The following is a 27039-nucleotide window of genomic DNA, read 5'->3' on the forward strand; positions in this document are numbered from 1 at the left end:
GAAATATTTAGAAAAGCGTTTACCACTGTATTTGTCATATTTCCCTAGAGTAACAAAACTTATAGAATGAATATATATACATATTTAGATATATATATAAAGATATAGATAAGTAGATAGGTAGGTAGATAGATGGATGGATGGATGTATGGATAGATGATAGATAGATGGATAGATAGATAGATGGATAGATAGATAGATAGATAATCTTTTTCTTTATTCCTGCCCTCATCTTCCATCTGTCCATATATATTCAGGATTTATTAGAATAGCTTCAATCCAACAATTACTGCATATGATTGGACGATCCAAGAATCCAGTAGTTGTTCAATCTACAAGGCTAGATGTCTCAGCTGGTCTTCAGTATATGCAGGAATTCCATAAAGTAGACTTTCATGCTAGTAAAGAAATGGACTTGCTAATGAGAGCAAGCAGGCAAAGAGCAAACAAGCTTCCTTCTTCCATGCTCTCTCTATATATGCTGCCAGCAGAAAGTGTGGTCTGGACTAAAGGTAGATCTTCCTACCTCAAAGATCCATATTAGAAGTGGGTCTTCCCACTTCAAATTACTTAAATAAGAAAAAAACCATACAGCTGTGCCCACTCACTTAGGCTTCAGTTAATTCCAGATGTAGTAAAGTTGATAACTAAGAATAGCCATTGCAACCACTTACAGTAATGTATCCTCAAAGACTTATTTGACAAGGATTCACATAGATGCTATATATTTCTTAAAGGGAATAGTATACAGTAAGTGGTGAATGGCCTTTCTACTAGGTGCAAAGCTCTTGGTTCAATTGTCTGAACTGTAAATAATAAATTGGTCAACAAATAAATTTATTAATTATTTCTGTAATTCTACCACATAGTTTATCAATGGGTCTTTAGTTATTTATTGAAATTTCAACCTCTTCTTATAGTACTTACTGTTATGTATATTGAGATTTTTGTTTGTTTACTTGTTTACTCTTTGCTCTTTAGGGGCCTTCCACCCTGCTCCCAAATAAATACATGGAGTCTTATTCTTACTTATGAATGCCATGTCTTAACTTGGTTTATTTCTAGCTAGCTTTTCTTAAGTTAGATTATCCTGACTACATTTTGCCTCTGAGCTTTTACCTTTCTCTAGTCTATATACCTTTCTTTACTTCTTATTCCAAGATTGCTTGTGTGGCTGGGTAGCTGGACCCTGGCATCCTCCTCTACTCTCACTCCTCCCCCTACTCCCTTTTCTATCTATTTATTCTCTCTGCTTGCCAGCTCCACCTATTTCTCTCTCCTGCCTAGCTATTGGCGATTCAGCTATTTATTAGACCAGTCATGTCTTTTAGAAAGGCAAAGTAACACAGAAGTAAACAAATGCAACACAAAAGAATGTAATAGATCTTTGCATCATTAAACAAATGTTCCACAGCGTAAGTAAATGTCACACATCTTAAACTAATGTCCCATGGCAGTTATGTCTCTCCTTTGTATCTCATCTTTTAATTCACTTACATATAATAGTTGACTTTTTGTTTTAAAGGATTTATCATTTTATTGGGATATAATTAAAATATTCTTTTGACTAAGATTGCCCTCCAAACAATAATTACTTACAAACAATATATGGCCCTAAGTTCTCAAAAACAAAAGTATGGTCTTTCGTATGTTTATCATGAAGAGAAATCCTGTATGTTCAACCGATAGTCTAGCGTACAAATATTTGTGCACATAGTTAGCGGCATACTTCCTGCTTCACTGTGTATGTGTCTGCATGTGTTTATGTTATCAGAAATACATAGACAGATACTCTATGACATATGTACATGCAGTTACCTATTCACTGTTAAATGTGGCTTAAAGTTTAAAAGATAAAATTAAATATGCATACAATGATGCAAAGTTAAAATTAATATTGAATCATAGCTACTCAATGATTTCAACTTTAAAAAATAACATAGCTACAATGAGAAAAAATGAAAGATACTCCCCTAGTCACATGTCACCAACTAAGTCCATTTTTGAATGTTAGAGTTTTTCTGAAATCAAAATTTCTCCAAGTTTAGTTATGGACCAATACATTTTATGGGAAAATAAGAAAATTAATTATATAAATAATAGTGGTGCTAGATATAGTGACACACACCCAGAATTCTACCAGCCAGAAGACTGAGGGAGAAGGATCATGATAAGTTCAAAACAACTTTTGCTGCACAATAAATTCTAGGCTACCCTGGGCTCTAGTGCTGAAAAACTGTCTCAAAATAAACTAAATAGCCCAGGGACCTAGGTTAAAACCAAATACTACTTTTTTTTAAGTAGCAATAAAATGACTCCTAATGATATTCTGCTGTACTCATAGATCAGTGCCTTGCTCAACTACCATCAGAGAAGCTTCCTCCTGCCACAGATGGGAACAAATATAGAGATCCACAGCCAGACATTGTAGAGAGTAAGAGACTTGGAACACACAGCCCCATATAGGACGTCTCCATCAAATCCCTTCCACCAGGGCTCAGGGAAACCTGTGGAATAGAAGGCAGAAAGAGCCATAGGTGATGGAGGGCCCCAAGGAAACAAGAGGAAATTCTGCTCTCTACCGTATTTCTTAGCAATGTGTCTAAGTTGTTTAAACTTACTTACATTAAAATGGCTTTAGATTCTTTTACTATTTATGACTGGTTACCTTTTTTTGACTTTACAGAGTATTTAACTTGATCACTCTGGTTTTCCTCTGACAGTTCATTCAAGCATTTGATTGGAGGACTGGATGATGTTTCTAACAAAGCATATGAAGATGCAGAAGCAAAAGCAAAGTAAGTGAGATTTCCTTTGGAGGTTTCATCTTGATAAAAATAATTTTAATAGGGTAAGGTCAAATATTTGGACTTCCCGTCAGTGCTCTGGCAGTATGACTGTGATTAATATTAAGCAAACAATGTACTTGTTACATAATATGCTTACTTAGTATTGCTATTTTCAACATGAATCTAAATTTTGTAAACATCAACTCAAGAAGGTAAGTGATAGTTTAAAATCTGATGTAAACAATTATCATGTTTTTGTCGACTGAAAATACTTTCTGATGATATTAGATGCTAAATATCTCATTAATTATAATTTTTCATAACTGCAATTCTTTTACAAGACTGATTTGCTATAAAAACAAAACCTTAATGCTTGCAAAGATTTGATATATTCAAATTTTTATTTCAAAGAAATGTTTCTTACTTTGAAGAAACAGTGGTCTTCATAATCCTTCTTCATAATTCATATACATAGGAAGCAGAAGGAATAAACATATAAAATTTAGTGTTAAGTCCAAGGTTCACGCCACTAATTTTGTAATAACCTCAAGCACAAAAGAAATAAAATATTTTGCTCTAAGAATCCATGAAAATATCATTTGACCTAGGAATAAAATATTAAGAACTACATTCATATTAACCTCTGAAATACATGCAGGTGTGTAAATAAGATGACTGGTGGACATCTTAAAAATGTAAGCAGCTGCTTTAGACTTACAGAAAAAGTCAACTGTCTTACAGAACATAGTCTAGCTGCTTTGCTATCTGTTTTCTTACAACTTTAGGTAGACAACTTTCATATCACTCCTATTATTCAACTAAAAGTTGATACCAATCTTAGCCCTAAAATTACCCGTGATGGGGAAAGTAATTGTGAATGAGACCCTTCTCAAAATCGATTGGCTTTTTAAAGATAACTGACAGTATATGAACTGTGACCATTCTCAAATTCACTTACACCTGCTGCACTTAAGAGAATAAGAAAGAATGTACTTAATCCAGATTTAGACAATTAGAAAGAAGATTTGACCATAGTATGCCACACTGTTGCATGAACCTGGACAAAAGCTAACAGTCTTTGCTCGTCTGCTCACTCTTGGTCATGACTCGCAACACCTGCCTCTCATCATCAGATAGCACATCTTTAAAGTGGTAACTACTGTAGCATTTTGATTGATGGCATTATGCAAAGTAAATTGCTAAAATGTGGATGTCCTTGTTGAAGTAATTTTTGGAAACACACTTTGATATATGACTATGATAACAGATATTAATTATTCCATATACATAAAATATTTTGCAAGACTAAGAAATATTTAATATTATATAATTTCCCATATTTATAGTAATTTGTAAAATCATACTTAGCCTACAAAGTATCCATATATATAGTTTTATAAAACAGTAACAGGATTAAAGAATAAGAAGTAATAAAATATTGTCTACATCAAGATACTTCCCAATGTTTGTTTGACTCATGTATTTGCTAGACTATAATTTGAACATCATGAAATAAGGATACAGTCTTAGGGTATGCAACATGATTTGATATACGTATTAACTAGGAATTAATCACAGTAATTAAGCTTACTAACCACATCCATCACCTTACTTAAGTTGCTCTAACCACAGACTTGATTGTAATTATTGATTTGGTTAGCCATGGGTTGTTGGTTTAGCCACTGATGGGATCAATCACTAGTCAGATTAATCACCAATTAGATCAACTGCTAACTGAATCAAACTTGGTTATAGAGACCTCTGATTAGATGAGCTACTAATCTGATCAAATGCTGTTGAAGAGGCCATTCCTCAGATGGCCTGCTGACTGAAAGGCTGTCTCAGAATACTCATTGTCTTAGCAAATTTCATTCAAAAGAGATTTATGTTAAGTTGTTTGATTATTACTAAAACCAAGTGAATGTATACTTAGTACACAAAACATAAACCTTTAATCAGAATTCTAGAGAAAGTGATAACAAACAGATATTAGAGTAGTTGTCATTATGCTTTCTATATAGTTAGCACGTCATACAGTGCTAACAAATAACATTAGAAGGTGTCTGATGTAGTAGCCATCCCTCAGTCTGATGTCCTTATGTTCAGAGGAGGCAAACAATGAATTTCCATGGGGTAGGTTTTTATCTGCACTAGGAAGCTCAGATGTCTATATGTGTTACCATTGTTGTCTCTTTCCATTGACTTTCTTTCCTTTAAATACATTTTACATTCACTTGGTATTTAAGGAACTTTAAAAAGCTTGCCTATGCAATAGAAACTAGAAACATCCTCTAATTGTTTAAATTGTTATATAGACCATGAAACCTAAAGCAGTTACCACAGAGGTGATAATTAAACTCTACTGTGTAAATCGTGTTTTTCAAGGTCCTCTTGGTTTTGCAAAAGGCATGAAATTTGATGGTAATATTTCTTAAGACTCCACAAAAATGGTCATGTTAATTACTCATGTAAAATGATTATTTTTTCCATGTCCATTCTTATTTGGGAAAGAGGACATGAAAGTAGGACTGACTGTAACAACTGATTCCTTTGAGACACTTAAAACTCAGAGGTGAGGAACTCATTAAATATTGGCATAACACTCTTAATGGGAGACTGATTGCTCTCAATTAAACATACTATTATTCTCAGAAAACCCATACCAAGTATGTATGTAGATCAGGGAGTCCAGGAAAACTGGCTTGAAGCAAATGCCCAACTGCAATGGTTTTCAAAACTCTTCTACTGAAGGATATGTATCCTCTGCCTATATTACAATTTACGTCCTAAATTTATTCTTGAATGAAACTTTACTCTTATGGCATGTTCAGCCTTTCTTAATTGCTGATAATCTTCCACTAAAGGCTTTGCTTTTTAAAATATGAATTATAGCCACAAGGGTTGAGAGAAAAAATGTAATATCAAAATTAAGGATCAACTTGGAATATAAAGTAGTGTGTGTAATGATATGTCCATATCATTCTTGCTTTAAAGACACTCATTCACTTAATAAAAGCATATTTTAATTAATTAATATATTATAATATATGTTGTACCTTGTACTATAAAATGTGCATACTGATACAAAACAATTTTTAAATACTAGAGAATATCTTGTCATTTGAAGGGAGACAGATATATGTCAATAGTTATTTTGACCTCATACTTCTAAGAATAAGTTATGACAGTTGTTATCAGATGATTTTGAGTATCCTACATCCATCCATATGTAAAGCTTGTCTTGTAAAACCATGGCTGTCTATAAATCTAAATGTAAATGCTTTATTTCATTATTTCAAGTATTTTTGACAAACAAGTCTATTTATTAAATAGTATTTTTATAGTTAGAAGATCATCAACGCATTCATTGCTTAGAAACAATAAGCAAAACGACTCTTTTTTCCTAAAGAAAAAACCCTAATTCATATATAGTATACTTTACATTCAACTTAGCTTATCATAAAACCTTAACAGTAAAACTTACACTCTTAAAGTATTTCATGAAAGTCATTATTATATTATCAAGCTGAGGGCTTATAGAGGGCAAAAATTAAATGCTATTTTTATTTATAATGATATTTATTATTATTAAAAATGTTTTTTACTTTTACTTTTTGTAAAAATATTATGGCAAGATAGAGAAAGAAAAAGAAAACCAACCAAGCCAATCTAACATATTCTAATTACCTTTGTGTTTTAATTACACTTACATATTTTATATATTGTTTTTATCCATTTAGTATCATCTCATTGTAAACATACAGCAGCATTCTGTGTTCTTCTGATATCATCTTAGTAGCTGACTGGGAACACAGTGAATGGAAACCTGTTTTCTAGATTGATTCAAGTTAAAACCTTCTTCATTCAGTTAATTTTTCTTTTGAACATAAGTTCTTAATCACCCCTAAAAACAGAACAACACAAACAAAACCTTGGCAATAGCAAAAGTCACTTACTTACACATATGGTACATCCAGCTGTGCAAATTACTCTATATCATGCATCCATGGAAAGTTGCAGAATTTTAGACTAGCTGGTCCATCTGTCACCTGCTCTATCCTGCTGTCTTATCTTGAAGCCTGGGGATATACATATCTAGGTACTTCCACTGAGATATTCTGACAGCTGTGTCAGTAGATTAGTGTATGAATTTAGTAACAACCTGAGTTGATGAGACCTAGTATTGTTCTCCAGGAGAATCTCATGTTAAAAATCCATGTGAAATATGCCCATGCTTTATTACCTGAAATGTCACTTGTTACATAGACCTAGACTCCCTCTGATAACTCTAAGCTCCCCATGCACCTGCCTCACACCATGTACATTCATTTTTATAGACATTGATTTACTCAACAGATACTCTCTGTATGCCTACAAAATCCCCTGTCCCCATAAAATAGTGACTAAAACTGATGTGTTCCTTGCTTTCATGATGCGTTTGGTCTAGTGTGAGAGAGATAAATAATCACTATGACAAGAAACCTATGATGAAGTGACATTATCAATGCCTTTGAGCTAAATCCTAAGTAATTAGTTGATGAAAGACTGGCGTTCGTTGAAGTGGGCTAGGCAAGTAGGCACAGAGAGAATAGAGAACAAGCATGAAAATGACAAATGAGACGCTAGAAGGAACTGGTGGGAATGGAAAACAAGAGGATCATGAAGCTGGTGATTTATTCCTGAGAAATTTAGCTTTTAAAGCATCAGGAGAAACAATCAGAAAAGACTGAGGAGACATGAGAGGTACAAGGAAAGCCAGATGTATATGATGGCAATGAGGCCAAGAACAGAGTACAGTGTCTTGGTCCTTTTAGGCTGCAATGGCAAAATGCCATGAATTGACCATTAAGATCAAACCTGCCAAGACCCCCCTGGAATGTCCATGTTTCTTTGCTTCTCAACTCCTTCCATCCTGTACCATATCAATTCACCTGTTCTATGCCTCGGTCCCCAGAAGAACATGCTGTACTTTAGGCAGAGAGATGAGAGGATGTTCAAAAGAGAAACACAGAGCCAAATCATCTTTTAGACAAGAGATTTATGAAAATTGGCAGTTGGCAATATGGTGGAACAGAAGAGCTTTAATGAACTTCCTCTCTGCTGGTCAAAGCAAGGTGTGTCCTGCTTTTAAAGAGTCTCGGGTAATGAGGAGGTCTCTCACAGTCAGGAAGCAGGCATGTGACCTATGCTATGTTCCTGATGTAGGAAAGCAGGGCATATGTAACTCATAATACATGGCAAGGGTCACCCTATCTGAATAAAGGAGTTGGGACTTGGTTAATGTGTGAGACAATAATATGCAGTCCAAGTTAGGATACCTCTGACCACCAGAAGGGGAGCAAGTCCTCCTTGCAGCCCTCTCTGCCTAGGGCTTCATTACCTGAAGAAGAGTTCGCCAGCAGGATCCATCTAACAGATTCACATAGCATAGGCAGAATAGTTTAAAGTAAGCAAGAAAAGAAAATTAAGGCAAGGAGTCAAAAAAATGAAGATGCAAAACAGGGCACCTCTATCACTATGAGAAAACAATAATGAACAAAAACTTGACAGGCACTAGAGCTCTGACTTACTGTTGATAAACAATAAAATACCACAGCCACCTCTTTGTTCCCTTTGTAAGAATTAACCAGAGTATTGGCCCAATCCCCCTGCTCTGTGTGGAAACAATCCTAGTCTCATGATTAACACTCATTGTTACAAGGCTTCCCTTTTTGTTTACAAGCTCATTTGCAAAGGAATGTTTTCATCTGTTTGGTATTTTCCCAATTACTTTTGGTGGTGAACCTTGTTGCTTGACACAGTGTGGCAGTGGTAAAAGATGCCCTCTCCTTCCATTTCATTAGCAGAGGAGGCCTTTTGTTGCTCAGTCTGTTTGTCACAGGGAGGTTGCTGCTATTTCTCCTTGCTGTCTGGCAGCAGATCTTGCTCAGGCCTTCAATCATTAACTCATCAAATGCCAAATGCCCTTAGAGGCACAAGAAGCCATACAAATCAGATGCCAAGGTTGCTTTGCTTGGTAGCATGTTCTGAGATGCCCTTGGGGTCCTCTAGCATCTATAAACATATGGTTTCACATGTACAATCCCATTAACAAGGAGCTGCTTTTTTGAACACAGACATTGAAATTCAATCCTTTTGCCCCTTATCCTTTTATTAGATTTTTTCCTGTCTGGCCTCCTGGAACAAAGATCTTAGCATTCCCACAATCTTATCAACATTTTACTTTAAACAGTTCAGTCTTGATCTAAGCAATTCTCAAGTAAATGGACCTAGAAAATTGTTTCTTCCCCTGTGGAAAGAATTCAACTGAGCAATATCCTCTTCCCAAATAAGAACGCTCTGCCAATTAAATGGAAAGAAAGCTGTGAATGGCATCATGAACTAGTCCTCAGCTCAGAATTGGAACCTCCTGACCACTTGTAGGTTGAGCTATCACAGGATAGTCCCAGAGTCTAGGCAATAATAATTATTTTCCATTTTATTGTAGGGCAAAGGGTAGGAAATAAGAAACTTTTGCAGCATTTGGCCCTGAGTTTGGTTTTTAACCTTGCAAGAACTGTTTGCTTTTGAATTTCAAGACATGTTGATGGGCTACCAAGGGGTATAGACTAGTTTCTAAGACCACCAACATCAGCATTAATACTTCAATATGACTTGAGGTATCAAAGCACATAAAGTAAATTTCTCTCTCAAGGACAGTGAAACTGATTCAGTTACATTTTTTAAATGTGATTTTAAGAGGAAATTTCAATAGAAAATTTATATCTATTTCATTTTTTAAAAATTAAAGCTCTCAAAGGCTTATTTCTTTTCCACTTTGCCTATCTTTAAGACTCCCTGGGTAGCAAGACATTATTAATGAGATGCCAGGATGTCCTTGCATGCAACCTCTTCTAGTTAATAGATAGAGGACTGAACATAACCAAAATTCTAGCACTGCTAACTTGTTTGACAAATACAGACAAGTGAATGGGTTGTAATACCTTTAAAAAGCATAAAGATAAATAATCTAGTGGATTCCTGTATGTTCTTGGTAGTTTCAAGTGACAGATACATTTGCCATAAAAACTCCTTTTATGACTTACAAGGATATAATAGCACATGTCTAAACCTGCGTTGTGAATTTGGATGGGGGAATGTTTAGAGAAAATCCGTGAGCAATGTTAGCAATGTTAGCCAGCTGTTGGCCAGTTGAGCTGGCCAATGCATCGAAATGGGCGTGTATGTAGTGAGAGGAGCATCAGCTCCGGTCTTGGAGAAGGATTTTCTGATGGCACCATGTGAACTTGAGCAAGCCCCCTGTGGGCCTGTTTCCTCATCTGAGAGAGAGGTGGTTCTAAAGCCCTCCCTGGCTTTCTGCTTTCGATTTCTGAGACATAGAAGGCGCGCACTCAGGTGCTCTTTCAGAAACCTCCCTCCAATTTGTCCATGCACCATGTTAACTTTGGCTGTTTTCTAAATGGAGAATGAAGATATCTCTGAGCACTAACAGCAAACAGACTTAAGAATCAGAAAATAGCTATGTTTGCTTTTTAAACAGTAATATTCCTTCCCTTTTCTGATTTTTAAGTATTGCTCACAGTACTTACGCTATTTAAAATAATTACTAAAAAAATTGGACAGAATTGCTTGAAGTTAGTTATAGTAATTTAGAAGGGTTAAATAAATCAGCCCATAGAAACAGAATTTTTCATTTTCACCGTTATACAAAGAATTTTTCTCTTCCTGATATGACATTTAGATATGATAATAAGCTAGGCTATCTTTCAATAAAGAGCTATTAGAAAATTATAGAGTACTTTTGAAATTGGAAAATGTTATAGTAATGCTTCCCAATGAATCCTTTCTGAAAGAAATAATTTTTAAGTAATGACTTAAATGGCAGCACAAATCAGTTTTGATACAATGAACATAATATACGATACTAATTTACATCTTTAAATTGTTACTTGAAAAAGACACGATATAGAATTGGAGCATGGCTGTTGCTCAGAGCCATTTCCATGTATCACGCCATTTGACTTCAGTGTATAAATTGCAGGTGTTACTCAACTTTATAAAGCACCTCCATCACTTCAGGCATCCAGCCTGTTCCCTAGTTTATGAAACATTCAGAGATAGGAAACAGGTGCCGGTGATTCAGTCTTCACAATTGGAACAAGCAGTTTAGACCCTCTCAATAAGTTACTGATTAAACACTTCGAATAGTTGTGATCCCGATACTTGAAAAGGAAATAAGACAGTTTCTGAAAAATAGTGACTCTAAGACCAGTTTGGGTTTAAGGGCTTGGAATAGTCAGGTCTAGTCTTGATTCCCCATCTGTTGTTTGTTTATATGGTGTAGAAAAAATTTAGCATAGTATGCCTGTTGTGATAATAAACATGATTTATAGAACTGTCAGTTTCATTCAAAAAGTGTGTTTTCCTAAACCAGGTTCTCTGCTCATCATATTAGTGTGAAAATGTTCATGTAGACTCAGGTTTTCTCACTCAAACCTGCTAATTTTATTATAAAAACAGTTAAATGAGAAATGAAGAATGCACTTTAGATTGCCTATCAACTTTGCATTTCAAGTATGCTCAAAAGTTTCCCGCAGTCTCAATAAATGGCCACCCACATCTATGTGAACAAAGACTCAACGACAGATAGGAATTTTGATGGTATAAACTAGGAGACTGTGTCAGTCTTTTTCTTTAGGAAACTGTTTCCACTTGGTTAATATTAGTATTTTCTTTTGCATTGACATGAATATCAGAGCAATAATTTCATGCCAGCACCAAGCTGGGGAGCAGGAAGGAAGTTTAAGAAAGCAGAGCTACCAAATAAGAGTTGAATTATATTCATGCACATTTCAACTAATGGAAACATATGCAAAAAGTATGCATAAGATTACTGACCTGCCGGGCAGTGGTGGTGCACGCCTTTAATCCCAGCACTCGGGAGGCAGAAGCAGGTGGATCTCTGTGAGTTGGAGGCCGGGCTGGTCCTCCAAAACAATACAGAGAAATCCTGTCTCGTAAAACCAAAAAAAAAAAAAAATTACCTGACCCAGTGACAGCTAACTGTCTTAGTCTGTGAAACACTCTACAGTTTTCATATACTGAAAATACTATGTGATTCATGTTTTAAGAGCACATTCTTGTGAAGACATGCCTATAACTATGTGATTATGATAACTCTCTTAATAAACACAAATATATACCATTAACTATGACACAAAAACTGCATTGTTCAGAGTATATTTTTCTAGTTCATTCTTTCAACTATTATTTCATCTATATGCTACATGAGAGATGACAAAATTCAAAGTAAAGTGATTTTTTATCTGAAAAAACACATGTAATTTAAACAGATAATCTTTAAAAACAGAAACTCTTAGACCAATGCTTCTCTGTTTGACTGAAGGCAAAGCTTATTATCTATTTTACATAATTTCTCTTTTGTATACATTGTTATTTAAACAATGTCTATAATATTTTATGTTAAAATACTAGTTTTATAATATTGCCAGTATTCAAGTAAATAAAAATAGGAAACTCATTTTATTAATTGTATTATAAGAATCTACCAATATTTGATCATGTGTAAACTATTTACACATGTGTAAAATATTATTTTATAATTTCTCATAATGTGATTAGTGGAGTATTTTATAATTGCATCACTATTGTCTGATATCATATTACATTATTTAATTCACATTACCAATTTCTTTCTAGATGCACCAGTTTTTAGCTATCAATGTTCATCATGTAAATATACCAACAGTTTCAAAATCAGTATGAATCAATACAATAATTGATAATCTTATTTTATAAGCCAGCACTTTGTCATATTTGTAACTGTAGAATAATCACTGATGTATGTATTAATACAGAATTTTCAAACTTAGTCACATTTCAGGCTGGATAATTCTAATATCTTGTAAGATGTAGGGTGTTTAACCACTGACCTCTGTCACCTGGAGGTCAGTACTGTATTATGACCCTCAATTCCTGAGTCACAACAATACTTCTATACATTACCAAATATACACTGGAGAACAGGACGGAATTAGATGGTGAAACACTGAAAATCTGTTATTAATAGATACGGGGATGCAATACTCCACTTCTAACATAAATGTTTAGCTGTAACAAGAATATCACTCTTGTCAGAATTTTAAGACTTTCATTTTGAATTTTAAAATATATGATGGGATAATTAATTTGTTGGATTCTGTTTCATCAGATGCTGAATCTTTGAGTTTAAGATGTCAGCAATGTTAGGTTGGCTGAAGATGGAAAAACATTCATTTCAATTAAGTGCATTGTTGGCTGACATTTTTTACACTAGATGGTACTTATTGTAATAGTCTAAAAATGTAGTTAATTGTTATAATGCAAAGAGTTTTCTTTACATTCATATAATTTCTTCAGTTGCACTTTCAAAATCTGGAAATAGATTTACATAAAATGAACATTAACTATTCCATTGATAATGTAATACAAATGCATATTGTGAAATTGGATGTATTACAAAAGAGAACAGGCTATAGGCAAAAAAATAGAGGTGTTTTAGGGTACTAAAAGATATATATTTAATGAGCCACTGCAAATACTACAACACACACATTTTGCGTTATATGTTCTGTGGACATGGTTTGATTGACTTTTAGGAATAAAGGGCCTGGAACTCTTTCAGTTCCTCCTCTGTGGTGTTGGCTAGCAATAGATTCCACCAAGACAATGCCATGCAGTCATCCTCCTGCCTGCTGACAAGATCTCAGTTTCTCATGTGCTTCCAAGAGCCACATTCTGGTGAGCTTCACTTACTCTGATTGAAGCAATAGCTGGAAATGATTGAAAGTATTAGGGAGGCACAGCTCACCATTCCATGTGCTCCCAGAATCTACATACCCTTCAATGCTGAACAGGGACATGGTGAAGCTTTTGTGTAAAAAAAAAATCAAGGATGAAATGAGAATCCAAAAAGGTCCAAGAGGAATAAGAAGCTAGTATCTGTCTCAGTTTCATTTCCTGTTGCTGTGATTTAAAAAAAAAACTGTCAAAAGCAGCTTAAAGGAGAAAGGGTCTATTTGGCTCACAATTCTGGGTTGCACTCCATCAATACCAGGAGATTAAATGCATGCATGACTGTGCTCAACACACCTCCTCCATGTTTAAAAAGTTCAGAATTCCCAGTCTGCATTTTGGTAACACTTTAAGGCTGGATCTTCCAATATCTGCTAATACAGCCAAGATGATCCTTGAAGATAAGCTCACAGGTCAACATCCTGTAGACAATTATATCTGTCTCATTAAGATTCCTTTTCCAGGATTCTACACCATGAACAGCCCACAGTCCACATTAAACATCACAGTATCCTTCAGTGTTTGTTAGTAAACAGTATAATTTCTGAGTGATTTTTCAACTAATGGGTTCTAAGGAGCAGGACTCACTAAATTCATTTAGTGGATTTTGAACAGCAGTTGTACTGTTGGTGGATTCATGAGGCATGGAAGTATTGCTTTGTGACTTTTTCATAGCTATGTATCTTGTACACATGTACATTTTTCATGTGTGTTTGTAAGGGATGTATAGAACAAAAAATTGATTTCATGTGGACCGGTCAGAATGTTTATAAAGCATATTGAAGGAACTAACAGCAATGCCTCTTTCCCAACTCAGTTGTGATATTCATTATAATTTCATTCTTTAAAAAGCAACCAATGTGTCCTAGTTAACTTTGCCTGTAAGTTAACACTACCTAGAGCCATCTGAGAATGGAGTCTCAATTAAGGGATTTCCCAGGTCAGGTAGGCTTGTGGGCAAGTCTGTTGGAGATTGTCTTTTTGTTAGCTACTGTAGGATGGTCCAGCCCACTGTGGGTTGCTGTGATTTAAAAAAAATCACAGATGGTCCTGTGCTATATAAGAAAGCTAACTAAGCATGAGCCTATAAGCAAGCCAGATACCAGGCAGCTTCATCTATGGTTTCTGCTATTCTTCCTTGGCCGTGAATGAGTTCTTTGGTTGGAAATAATGTTTCGTGGGATAGCAAGCAGATATGGGTTTCAAGTTCCTGCTTGGGTTTCTGTCCTGACTTCCCTCAATGATCGGCTAAAATCTATGAGCTAAAACACAGCCTTCCTCCCCTGAGTTGTATTTGATCACGGTGTTCGAGACAGCAGCAGAATGGATATGTTTTTTTCAGTCCTGGGCAAGAGCAGTGTGTGCTTTAAACCTCTCACTCATCTCTTCAGTCTTCCATGGTCACCAATGAGCATGGGGGACAATGAGTTCAGCTCATCTGTACAGACATCAGAGGGTACACAACTGCTTGTGAACTCCTGGAGATCTGATGCCCTCCACTGGCCTTTTCGGGCACTGCACCCACATGCATGGCTTCCCCATCCCTACACATATATACACTTTAAAATTTAATAAAAATAAAACCTCTTTAAACAGCTACCTTAAAAACATGCAGAATTGGATTTTAAAAAGAAGCTATCAAAAAAGTAAGAGAAATGGAAGTACACATCTTTTGTGTAGATGTTTCTTCCAGATACATGTGACCATTGCCGCAATCTTAAGTCAGAGCAAGCTGGGCAGTCACTAGAGTCACAAAGCTCTAGACACTCCTCCACCGCCTAAGATTCACAATTGCGAAGAGGAAAGGAGTCTTCCTCCATGGTGTAGTTATTTGTAAACTTTCCTGTATTCATAGTCTTATCTGTAAGTAATGACAATAAACTCACTGGCTCACTTAGCCCAACTTGGGTAGAAGCGTTTCCTTTCATCTTTCGTGGTCCTTTCTATGTGGATGACTACAAGCAGACTGCCAGGGACCTTTTTGAAACATGCTTCAGTATCCGAAGCACGTGTCCATCTAGTGATGGTCTGGTAGTGCCGTCTCCATAATCAAAGAATAGCGTTGTTACTGGGAGGAATAAAGTAAAACTAATGCTTTAAAACTCAAATGCAAGGTATGTAGTAGGCAAAATGAATACAAAGGAGAAGTAGAAGATAAGTTCTCCCCCATTGGGAAACTTGACATCTAATAAAGAAAATTTGGGCCATGGTGGTACATGCTTTTAATCCAAGCACTTGGGAGGCAGAGGCAGGTGGATCTCTATGAGTTCAAGGCTGGTCTACAGAGTGAGTGCCAGGAGAACCAGGGCTCTTACACAGAGAAACCCTGTCTCGAAAAAACAAAGAAGAAAATCCCAGTAATTACAATGATGATTGTGCTGCTGTTTGGTTAGAGGGAAATGATGGAAGGCTGTCTGAATCCTTAGATGGGGTATCTTTGTCACTCTTTAAGAAATTATCTATTTTTATCCAAACACTATTCTTTGTAAAGGAAAAAAGATTTTAACCCAAGAAAGGATCTGTTCAAGTCAATTTGTTTATGAATACCTATTAATTTTTCACCTTTAATTTTGTAAGATATGGTTGCTGATGTCTTGGTACAAGAGCATTTTGAGCTTTATACCCAACAGTTCAGCTCTTGTAGGTATATATTTGTGACAAAATGACTGAATATGGTCAAGAGTGTCATTTTCCTTAGACCTCTAATGTCCTAGTGAACTGAATTGTTTCTCTTTGCCAGTTACTAAATGAGGTGACCACTGGTGGGCTTTCATGTGATGTTAATGAATGACACTGGCAGGTTGAAGTTAGATTATGTTTACAAATTCGAGAATAACAAAAACAAGCAAGTACCTCATCCTGCTGTGGGGACAATCACTGCATTTAGAGCCTGATCTATAGTAATGACATTCCCACTTGCATCCTTGTTAGCTCTTCAGAATATGAAACTTGAATCATGCTTAGAGTATGTGTTTATTTCTGTATTTATTGCATTATAATGTCCATTTGCTGTAAAATATAGCACAATCCCTCACTTATAAAAACTCTCAACAACCAGAAAATTCAAATACTCCAAATTAGTTTTACTATAATGGATATTAGTAATTCTAAAGACCAGGAAAACCAGCAAAAGCCCATAGCCATCTAAACTATAAAATGACATCTCATTTGTATTCATTAATTCATTCTTTAAAGACTGGTTACTTATCCATATAGCTTGTACAGGGCAAACAGCTGTAATTTAAATACTCAAATTAGAAGAACAACTCAAATGTCAGAGAACCTGGAAAGTTCAAATGCCTTCTACTGAAACCAATTATAATATTATTGAGATAGGCAAATGTATTTTAGGGCATTTTCTGAAACGTTAAAATGCTACATAAATATAACAATCCTATTGACTTTTGACGGTTATTATTTGCTCTAAAAATAATCACACATAGCTGTGTGTTGTGATGTCTATTGAGGCTCCTTTGTCACAGGGGCATTCCTGCAGGAACTCTAGTAGGTTGGCAAACTGAGGCAGGTGTCCTGGTGTAGATCTCCCACTTCAGATTGCCTTGTTGCTTTTAAATGGTGCTGTGGACCTTCCCTCTCTCTAGCTTTGGGTGTTTGAGTGTACAACATGATCCCATTTATGTTCAACTTTGTTTTGACAATATTTATTAGGAGGTTCAATGAGTATTAAAATATTTTGTGCTTGATCACTTCACTTCCTACCACCTTAATTTGATTTGGTGTCTTAGGAGGGAGAAGCCTAGCAGTTTTGTTTTGGTCATCATCATCATCATCATCATCATCATTATTATTATTATTATTATTATCATTATTATTCAATATCCCAGCTGCAGTTTCTCCTTCCTCATCTCCTCCCAGTCCCTCCCCCTGCCCCCTTTCTTCCCACCCCTCAATCCATGCCTCCTCAGTTTCTGTTCAAGAGAAGGGCAGGTCTCAAATGGATTGGTATCCATGAAAGCCTTGAAGCTTTATATGGTCTCCCATCAACCTTATGTTAAATGTTTTGATTTTCAGTGGTGACTCCAGACTGTCAGTTATCTTTGTGTTCTTAAATGGTCACTATCCATTTTTTCATCTTTCCTTCCATGCATAGCTGCATATTAGGTGCATTTCTTCTCTTAAAAGCTTTGAGCTTATCAAGTAGAAATGTAATATATAGTTCTCTCTCAAACTAGTTCATCATGACAGGAAGGCAGGTATCTGCTCTACCCCTCTCCACTGATTACACTTGCACACCAAATAATTGGTGCCTTACTTCTGTCTTGGTGACAAGTGAGGTCTTTAAATTTTATTTTCTTGCAAATTACATATCATTATGAATTCATGGATTTTTATATTATAAGTGTATTTTCAATGTATTCAGTAATTTTCTGGTTGAAGCTCCCTCGGGTTGGTTTGTTGCTTCCTCTTGACATGATTCATTAGTTGCTTTCTGGGTAATTTAAATGCAGCAGTAATTTAAATGCTCAAATTATAAGAACCACCCAAATGTCAGAGAATCTGGAAAATTCAAATGCCACCAATTAAAACCAATTATACTATTATTGAGATAGGCAAATGTATCTAAAGCATTTTCTGAATGTTAAAACGTTATTTGAATACAGCATACCCTTTGTACTTATGTATTCAAGGATTGTAAATATGGCAATAATTAATGTCAATAGTGATGAACTATTGCTTTCTGGGTAAAAAGATGATCCAGATTCTTCATGACTTATTTCTCTCCAGGTCCTAAACCAGTCTTTCTCAAGAAAGCCAGGCTGCTTCTATTCAGCAATGTTGCAATGGAGTCTTTTTATTTCTAAGCTTTTGAATGCGTACATTACTTAACACAAGATGCTGTCTCCACCTTGCTCCATTTCAACCTTTTTTCAAGATGGTAGCTCACTAAGTTAGCAGTGATGCTTGTGATTATGTTAGAAAATTTCTCCATCAGTAATTTTAGGTTGGTACTCTAACTGCCTTAAGGGGGTATCTTATTTCAGAAGAGCTTGGCTAATGACAACATTTAACTAAACATTTATCAGGGACCAATACAGTGTCCTCCATAGCCTGTGTTTTCTTAAGATATTAAATATACAAAAAGAAAGCAATTCTTTGTTTTAGGAGGGAGTAGTCGAGACAGGGTTTCACTGTGTAACCCTGTCTGTCCTGGAACTCACTCTGTAGATCAGCTGGCCTAAAACTCACAGAGATCCTCCAGTCTCTGCCTACAGAGTGCTAGATTAAAGACATGTGCCACCACTGCCCAGATGGGTTCCATTTTTTATTTAATGTGGAATTAGCTTGAATTAGTAATTGATTTCCCGTCTTTGGTTTTTATGAGTCTCTATCAGTGACTTTTATAAGATATAAAAGCCAGATTAGATTAACAACTTGTATTTCTGCTAAGACAAAATACTTGACACAAGGAGCCTAAGTGGCTTATGGTTCTATGGAACACAGTCACTGACAGCAGGGAAAGTATGGCAGCTGGGAAAAGGGGCTCCTGACCACAGTGAATCTACACTTATGGAAACAACTAATACTTGAACTCAGCTTGCTTTCCCTTTTTATTAGGCCAGTTTATGACAACCATGGAGCAATACTTTCTGTATTAGGTTGGATCATCCTCCTCAATAGATGAATCTCAATAAGCCCTTATATACACCCCCTAGAAACTTGATTCTGTGGAGATCCTAAATTTCATCAGCTCAACAATCTAGATGAACTATAAGACATGCATATATGACAGCATTTAGATTGCACCAAAGCAACTTGACCCTCAGAGCCTGCTGAGGTAAAGTCTTTGACATATCCTGTTGCTTCTGCTTTCATTTCCTCCTGTCTTAGCTGAAGTCTTTCTCTGTACTTTTAGGGCGTTTCATGGTTCCTTCTCTTTGGTGGGACATTTTTATTGGATAGGAAGTTACAGCAGTTAGGTGATTGCTCTCTCTCTCTCTCTCTCTCTCTCTCTCTCTCTCTCTCTCTCTCTCTCAGTGAGGAAAATGCATCACTTTAAAAAGTAGCACCATTGTCTTAATTGTAAGAAAATCGAAAGAAACTGCTTCTGTTTTCTCTCTGAAAGCCCACATACAAAACTCAAGTGTATGAAGTTTCATCCCTTGATCCTTACTAACTAGAATCTATTTCTAAGCCATGTGTGTGTGTGTGTGTATATATACATATATATATATATATATGCATGTGGATATTCGAGTGGGTGTACACATATGTGTACACACATGTGAAGGCCAGAGGAACCCACAGGTGTTATTCTTTCGGAGTTGTCTACCTTGTTCTGTCTTTCACCCCGCTGTGGGACTCACCCATTAGACTAGGTAGGCAGGCCAGTGAACTCCAGCTGTCTACCTGTCTCATCCGTCCAAGGTCTAGGATGACAAATGCACACTACTTTTTAAATATAAAGTGGGGATTGAGCTTAGGTCCTCATGTTTGCGTGGTAACCACTTTATTGACTGAATTTTCTCCCCAGTTTTCTTCTGAAATAGATTAAATATGTACAGATAAAAGATTAAGACTTCATGGTTAAAAACAGGCAGTAGAACCACTCCCCCCCCAGATCCTGCAGAAATTCTAAAACAGCTAAGATAAAAATGACTACTTCATTTTAAATTATGATTCTTAGGAAGGTAATATATATGAAATAATTCTTACTTAGGCAAAGTTGCAAATAGGGTTGTTGAGATTCCTCTAACTTCTTCATATATATTGAAGAATTACTTTTCTACTCTAGATGTATGTATATCTAATGCCTAAGTCTACTTTCTAAATTCTTCATATGTATTGGAGAATTACTTTTCTACTCTAGATGTATGCATATCTAATGCCTAACTCTATTTATTGAATATTTATGGTAAAGTTTAAAAAACATTAATCAAGAGTTAATAAATGCCTGCTTTAAAGGTTGTTGCTGCTTTATAATTTGTTCAGCAGAACTTTCAAACAGTTCCATAAAATATACAAAAAAACAACCTCTCTCTGAGTCTCACTACGAAATAATCAAATCTCTACATAAAGGTTGAAAGTCTTATAGCTAGAAATAGAATTTCCTGCATTTAAAATGTTATCCACTGCTCTGTAATGTGTGTGAGAGGCCACTGTCCACGTTCTTATCTGAATGAATAACTGGAGCTCCTAGAGAAAACAACCCAATCGACTTCCACCTAAAATAGGCATCATCTACCATTTTGTTCCTTCTCTACATTCCCATGGCAACAGAATGATTATGCCAGTGAGGAAGGGGGAGGGATGACTGCTGCTAAAATGTAGTGATCATAGGACTAAATACTTAGGATTAGAAAGTACTTAAACATAATAGGATTAATTTTGAGCAAAGTAATAGACAAAGATTAAATATGTGCTATTAATATTAACAGTGATATTAATAATAATAATGATCAGATAGCTACTGCTCCCTTAAAGTTTACAGTCATTTGGTCTTTGTCTCTCTGCCTTTAAAAAATGAAACTTACTTACGAAACATTTAGTAATGAGACTCATTGTCAGAAAAAAGTAAATTACAAAGTTATCAGTGCTAATAAATGAGAAGAAACATTATCCTATATCTACTAATAAATTTATGGCATCAAATTATATTTTTTTGTATTAGGTTTAATATTATTAAAATGTGCATGCGACCAAAAATGATACACAGATTCACTTCAGTGCATATCAAGATCACAGTGGTATGTTAGAACTAGAAAAATCAATTTAAAATTTGTGCAGAATTTTGAGACTCTAAATCATCTGAAAAATCATTTTAAAACGGGTGTGAAGGTTTCAACACTCTTTCTGGCTTCAACTGGAGCAGCAATGGAATGAAAAAAAAACACATGGACTCACAGAAAAGAATGAAGTTGGACCTGTATCCCATACTACATAAAAAACATAATGTTGCATCTAAGATCTAAGCAAAGACGTAAATGATAAAACTTTTAGAGGAAATAACAGTATTTGTCATAGCAATGGTTTCTTGGTGTCTTAGTCAGTGTCCTTTTGCTGTGAAGAGGAACAATGATTAATTAGGGTTACATCATGACCAAAAGCAAGTTGGGAAGGAAAGTGTTTTTTTAGCTTTCACTTGAAGGAAGTCAGGATAGTAACTCAAGCAGGGCAGGAATCTAGAGAGGCATAAAATTATATTGAGATAATGATATTTTTCACTTTTAAAGTGGAAATATGACAGTACCAACTATCTGGAAGAGTCAGACATGTGATGAAGGTAATAAAATGGCATATTTTACTGTATGAGCCAATTAATGTGAAATAATTATCAGGGCATCCTGGGGGTTCCTTAAGAGGACACTTATTATAATAAATTGCAGCTGGTCTCATCTGCTTCAAACTGAGATTATGTAAAGCACCAATTTAACAATTAGTTTAAATTAATGAGAAATACTCTGCTAAAATTAACGTTTAGATAGCTTTGTGATGACCAGAAAGACATTTTTGACCTAATAACTATTATCAATGGCACAAAATGAGAAAAAAACAAACATAGCAACACACGTCAATTTTACCAGCACTGCAGATGATGAGGCAGGAGGATTGTGAATGAGTCTGAGGCCATCTGGCTCATACAGAGAGCCCATCTCTCAAACTGAGAAGAGGAGATGGAGGGAAGAAGAGAGGGACATAAACAGAGAGACAGAAGAATGAAGGGAATGGGGAAAGAGACAGAAGCAGAGATGTAAAGGCAGAAAAGAAAGGAACAAACAAACGAACAATAGAATAAAGGAGAGAAATGTGAAATGCATTCATTGCTCAAATGACTTTGAGTTTAATTAATGCCTCTCATTATTTTCCTGGCTTGATTTCTTTTTACCCCAAACTCTATGTATAAGATTTAATCTTTTTATTTTATTTGAAAGCACCTACCGCCAAATGAAGGCATTGTGTTGGACCATGGATACATATTTTATATGTTTATTAAACTGAGTTGTAGACATGAAATATCCTTAGTACTTTTGTTTTTACTATCCCTTGCTATAACTGTGAGCTAAATCTGTTTCCTGAGCAGTAGAATCAAAAAGGTTGGGTGTTCACTCGAGTGTCTGCCGTTCTCAATCTTCTTTTGTTGTTGTTGTTGTTTAGATTTTTTTCATTTAAATTAGAAACAAGCTTGTTTCACATGTCAATCCCAGCTCCCTCTCTCTCCCCTCCTCACCCACCACCCCTCAAGCCCCTCTAACCCCCCACCCAATCCCCACTCGCTTCCTAGGGAGGGTGAGGCCCTCCATAGGGGATCTCCAGAATCTGTCATTTTGTTCAGGGTGGGGCCTAAGTCCTCCTGCAATGTCCAGGTTGATAGAGCATCCCTCCTTGTAGAATGGGCTCCCAAAGTCCATTCATATGCCATGGATACTGATCTATTACCCAAGGCCCCATAGATTGCCAAAGCCTCCTCATTGACACCCAAATTTAGGAGGTCTGGATAAGTCCCATGCTGGCCTCTCAGCCATCAGCCTGGGGTCCATGAGTTCCCCCTTGTTCAGGTCAGCTATTTCTGTGGATTTCACCAGCCTGGTCTTGACCCCTTTGCTCATCACTCCTCCCTCTTTGCAACTGGGTTCCAGGAGTTCAGTTCACTGTTTAGCTGTGGGTGTCTCTTCTGCTTCCATCAGCCACTGGGTGAAGGCTCTAGGAAGGGCTTTTAAGTTGGTGTCATCCTTGTAGATCTCTGGAAATCACACTAGTGCCAGATCTCTCCTCAAACCAATGATTCCATCTATTATGGTATATCTCATACTGTTCTCCTCTGTTCTTCCCCCAACTCAACCTCTGTGCTCCCCCATGTCCTCCTCTCCCCTCCTCTTCTCCACCTCTCTTTCGTCAGATCCCTCTCCCGTCCCCCCATGCTCCCAATCTGCTCAGGAGATCCTGTCCCATTCTCCTTCTCTGGGGTACCATGCATGTCTCTCTTAGGGTCCTCCCTGTTTCCCAGACTCTCTGGCAATGGGATTGTAGGCTGGCACTCCCCTGATCCATATCTAAAATCCATATATGAGTGAGTACATAAGATCAGCTCAAAAAAATCAGTAGCCCTACTATATACAGACGATAAAAAGGACTGACAAAGAAATCAGAAAAACATCACCCTTTACAATTGCCACAAACAACATAAAATACCTAGGAGTAATGCTAACCAAACAAGTGAAAGACCTGTATAGCAAGAACTTTGAGTCTTTAAAGAAAGAAATTAAAGAAGATACCAGAAAATGGAAAGATCTCCCATGCTCTTGGATAGGTAGGATCAACCTAGCAAAAATGGCAATCTTGCCAAAAAGCAATCTACAGATTCAATGCAATCCCCATCAAAATCCCAGAACAATTCTTCACAGACCTTGAAAGAACAATTCTCAATCTTCTTTTCAATTCCATTCTATAAATGCTGTAAGGTGTAGTCAGTTTGGTCCGGGTTTACTTGTATTGTTGCCTGTGTGTGTGTGTGTGTGTGTGTGTGTGTGTGTGTGTGTGTGTGTGTGTGCATATTATATCTATCTGTAGCCCAAGCTGGCCTTAAATTCACTATGTAATCCAGGCTGGCTCCAGACTTTCGGCAGTACTCTTATCTTAGTTTCCCGAGTGCTGGCTTTACAGGCATGAACTATCATGCAAGCTTTTTATCCTTCAAAGGTATTCTTAAAAGCCTGTCACATATGGTTGTCACCTTTCTGCACTGAGCTAAATCTTCTAAGTTATTTCAATTTTGTTATATTTTATTGATCACCAAGAAATAATAGTTTATAAATCAAGCTCCTTCTTATTGGATTCTAATTGTAGAATGTCTGAAGGATAACCAGTTTTCACATTTAATTTGTCTTTAATTGATCATACATTAAGTAGTTAAGTTTAATAAATTAATTGTCATTGTGTTTGTTAATAGTGTGGATTTTCACACATACATACTGGGTGTGGCAGGGAAAAGTTCATCATTATTTTCATGGTTCAAATAAAAACTGAAGAGAAAATAAAAATTGACTCTAATTGTGATGTATGAAACCTCTGGTTCAACATATGAAAAAAGTAAACTTGGGATCATGTTTGAATCTTGCTTTTTAGTATCTTAGTTGCCTGAAGGAGTTTTTGGTAAATCGGTAGTCCAAAACAAAGGTCTTATTCCTTGGGAAGTATCACAAACATATGAGGAGAAAAGTTTGCATAAAATAAAGAGTTAGACAGAAATTAATTAAAATAAATTTAAAAACAAGGTTCATCATCTTCATGGAAGGCATTTGAAATTCATGTATTTACCAGCAAGGAAAGATATTCATTTTGTCTTGATAAAAGCAGGAGTTTGGGGGTTGTCTAAAAAGACTTCAGAGCATGCATTAGCTGGTGAATTAGAAGTTGACTTGCTGAGACAGAGCTATACTTCAGTAGAGGTAGAGTTGGAACACTAGGATCCTGGGCAGACAGACTCTCTGAAGAATAAGCTATTTCTCTAAATGAAATTTTCAAAATTCAATATTTAAAAACCTCTTTGAATAATTATGAAAATGTGATTTTGTATAACTAGGTGTTTGATGTTAATCAAACTATACACCATACCTATAGAATATAGCATTAGTAAAACTGTATCTCTAGGTATATAATAATATTAGCCAATAGACATTTCAAACAATAAAAATAATAGCAAGCACAAAAAGCAAATATTGTGCATGTGCTTAGTTTGTGCTATCTCACTACAGCTTTGTTTGGAATGCAGTTTCATAATGTCCATTTAATTGGTAAGGAACTGGGCACAGAAAAATATCTCCTCCCCTACTTGCACAGCTGGCCACTGAAGCCATTTTTTGATAAGTGTCTAAGAGTTATATGTAATTCATTACAAAATTAAGTCATTATGATCAGGAATTAGGGAACTTCTTATACTTCTCCCAGCGTCAACAGGAAAATGGTTTCTGGATATTTGTTTCATTATGTCTGAGTGCCCTGCAGATCAGCAGACAGAATTTCAGACAGCAATTTCAATTAGCATGTATTTTAGTTTTATGTAGATTTTAAACAAAGTGGTAGAGGAAGGACAAAACTATTTACCTGTCTTTAAAACAACCCCTTTTGTAGTGTGCAGATGGAAATCTTTATACACACAGGAACTTGCCATATACAAATGCTTCCAGGTATATAAAAAGCTTAGAGTTTACCAAGACAGCACTAATCAGCTTACCAGTTACATTAATATTTAAACAATTTTATTTTACAAGTAGAGTGATGAATTGGAAAAAATGCGGATGTTTCCTTTGTTGTTGTGTGGGCATTATCCCAAGGGTTGAGAAAGACACTTGGCTGTAGAGGTAAAAACAACATCAGTTAGGTTTGCTTGTTTTCCAGTCCTTGCTTGGTTAAGAAAGCAAATTACACAGTATGTGAATAGCAGGTCATCAGGGAAAGCCAATGAGCTGAGTCCTTCCTGCTACTGACACCCCTGAAGCAAAAAGAAGCTTTTACTGTTTGGGTTTCATTGCTGAGAGAAAAACCATCCTGTTTGTCCTCCTTGTGTAGAATTGAAGGATGTGGTCATGTCATCCTCTCTTCGGGTGAACAGTTTCCAGAAATCATTTCAGAAGTGTCAAAACCATGCTACAAAACACACATCCCTTTCACTGAACATTTTAGCCATTCATCTCCCACATCTTTAAAATGAGCAGTTTTCTTGCATATATTTTTCTTCTTAAATATGGTGCTTTTCCTACAAAATTTTCATTAAAAATCCCAGATTATGAAGTGACAGATTGCTCTTGAAATTCTATGACATTTTGCAGATAGGTTTAAGGTTTAGCTGGATTTAGGCTCATTACATATTTTTTAGTAAAGTTGTGTATTTGGGATTAAGCAGACCTCACACTTCTAAGCTGAGCCTCTGCTCATGAGTTAATCTCTAGAGGTACAAAAGACCTGGAGCCCTTCCCTGTAACATGGAAAATAAAAACCCAGAGATAGACATTGGGGTTCAAGTTGATGGTCAGATAAGCAAAGCAGCTGACCACTAGCTCTTACCTCTTCCTGGCTCCATGACTGAATCATCAGAGTGCAATGTTTTCTCTACAAATCCTCAGAGACAATAGCTCTCCCTGTCAGAAAACTGAATCTCCACACAAGACCCTTTGCTTCTCCTTTTTATTCCTCTCTCAGCCCAGCCATATCACTCCTGTTTCCACCTTCCTAGTGCTGGGATTAAAGGCGTGTGAGCCCAAGTGCTGAGATCACCTTTGTGTGAGCTGATTCTCTTTTAGAATGAATCAATTTTGTGTAGCTCAGTGTGCCCTTAGACTAACAGAGATCTGTCTGCCTGTCTCCTGAGTCCTGGGATAAAGCCACCATTGCCTGGCTCTATGGCTTGCTAGTATGGCTGCTGGAATTAAAGGTGTGTATC

The 27039-nt window shown here is 36.2% G+C and overlaps 1 protein-coding gene across 5 annotated transcripts in view; it reads left to right on the forward strand.

Moving 5' to 3' along the window:
* The window catches only part of Prkg1 (protein kinase cGMP-dependent 1), a 1145204-nt gene that overhangs the window by 1032814 nt on the left and 85351 nt on the right, over window positions 1–27039 (forward strand). For all 5 annotated transcript variants that reach the window (XM_040745627.1, XM_040745622.1, XM_040745633.1 and 2 more), the window contains one exon: window positions 2724–2798. In XM_040745627.1, the coding sequence (XP_040601561.1) occupies window positions 2724–2798 (75 nt within the window). The remainder of the gene's footprint in view (window positions 1–2723; window positions 2799–27039) is intronic.

Source organism: Mesocricetus auratus, unplaced genomic scaffold (assembly GCF_017639785.1).
Source record: "Mesocricetus auratus isolate SY011 unplaced genomic scaffold, BCM_Maur_2.0 Super-Scaffold_4256, whole genome shotgun sequence".
NCBI lineage: Eukaryota > Metazoa > Chordata > Mammalia > Rodentia > Cricetidae > Mesocricetus > Mesocricetus auratus.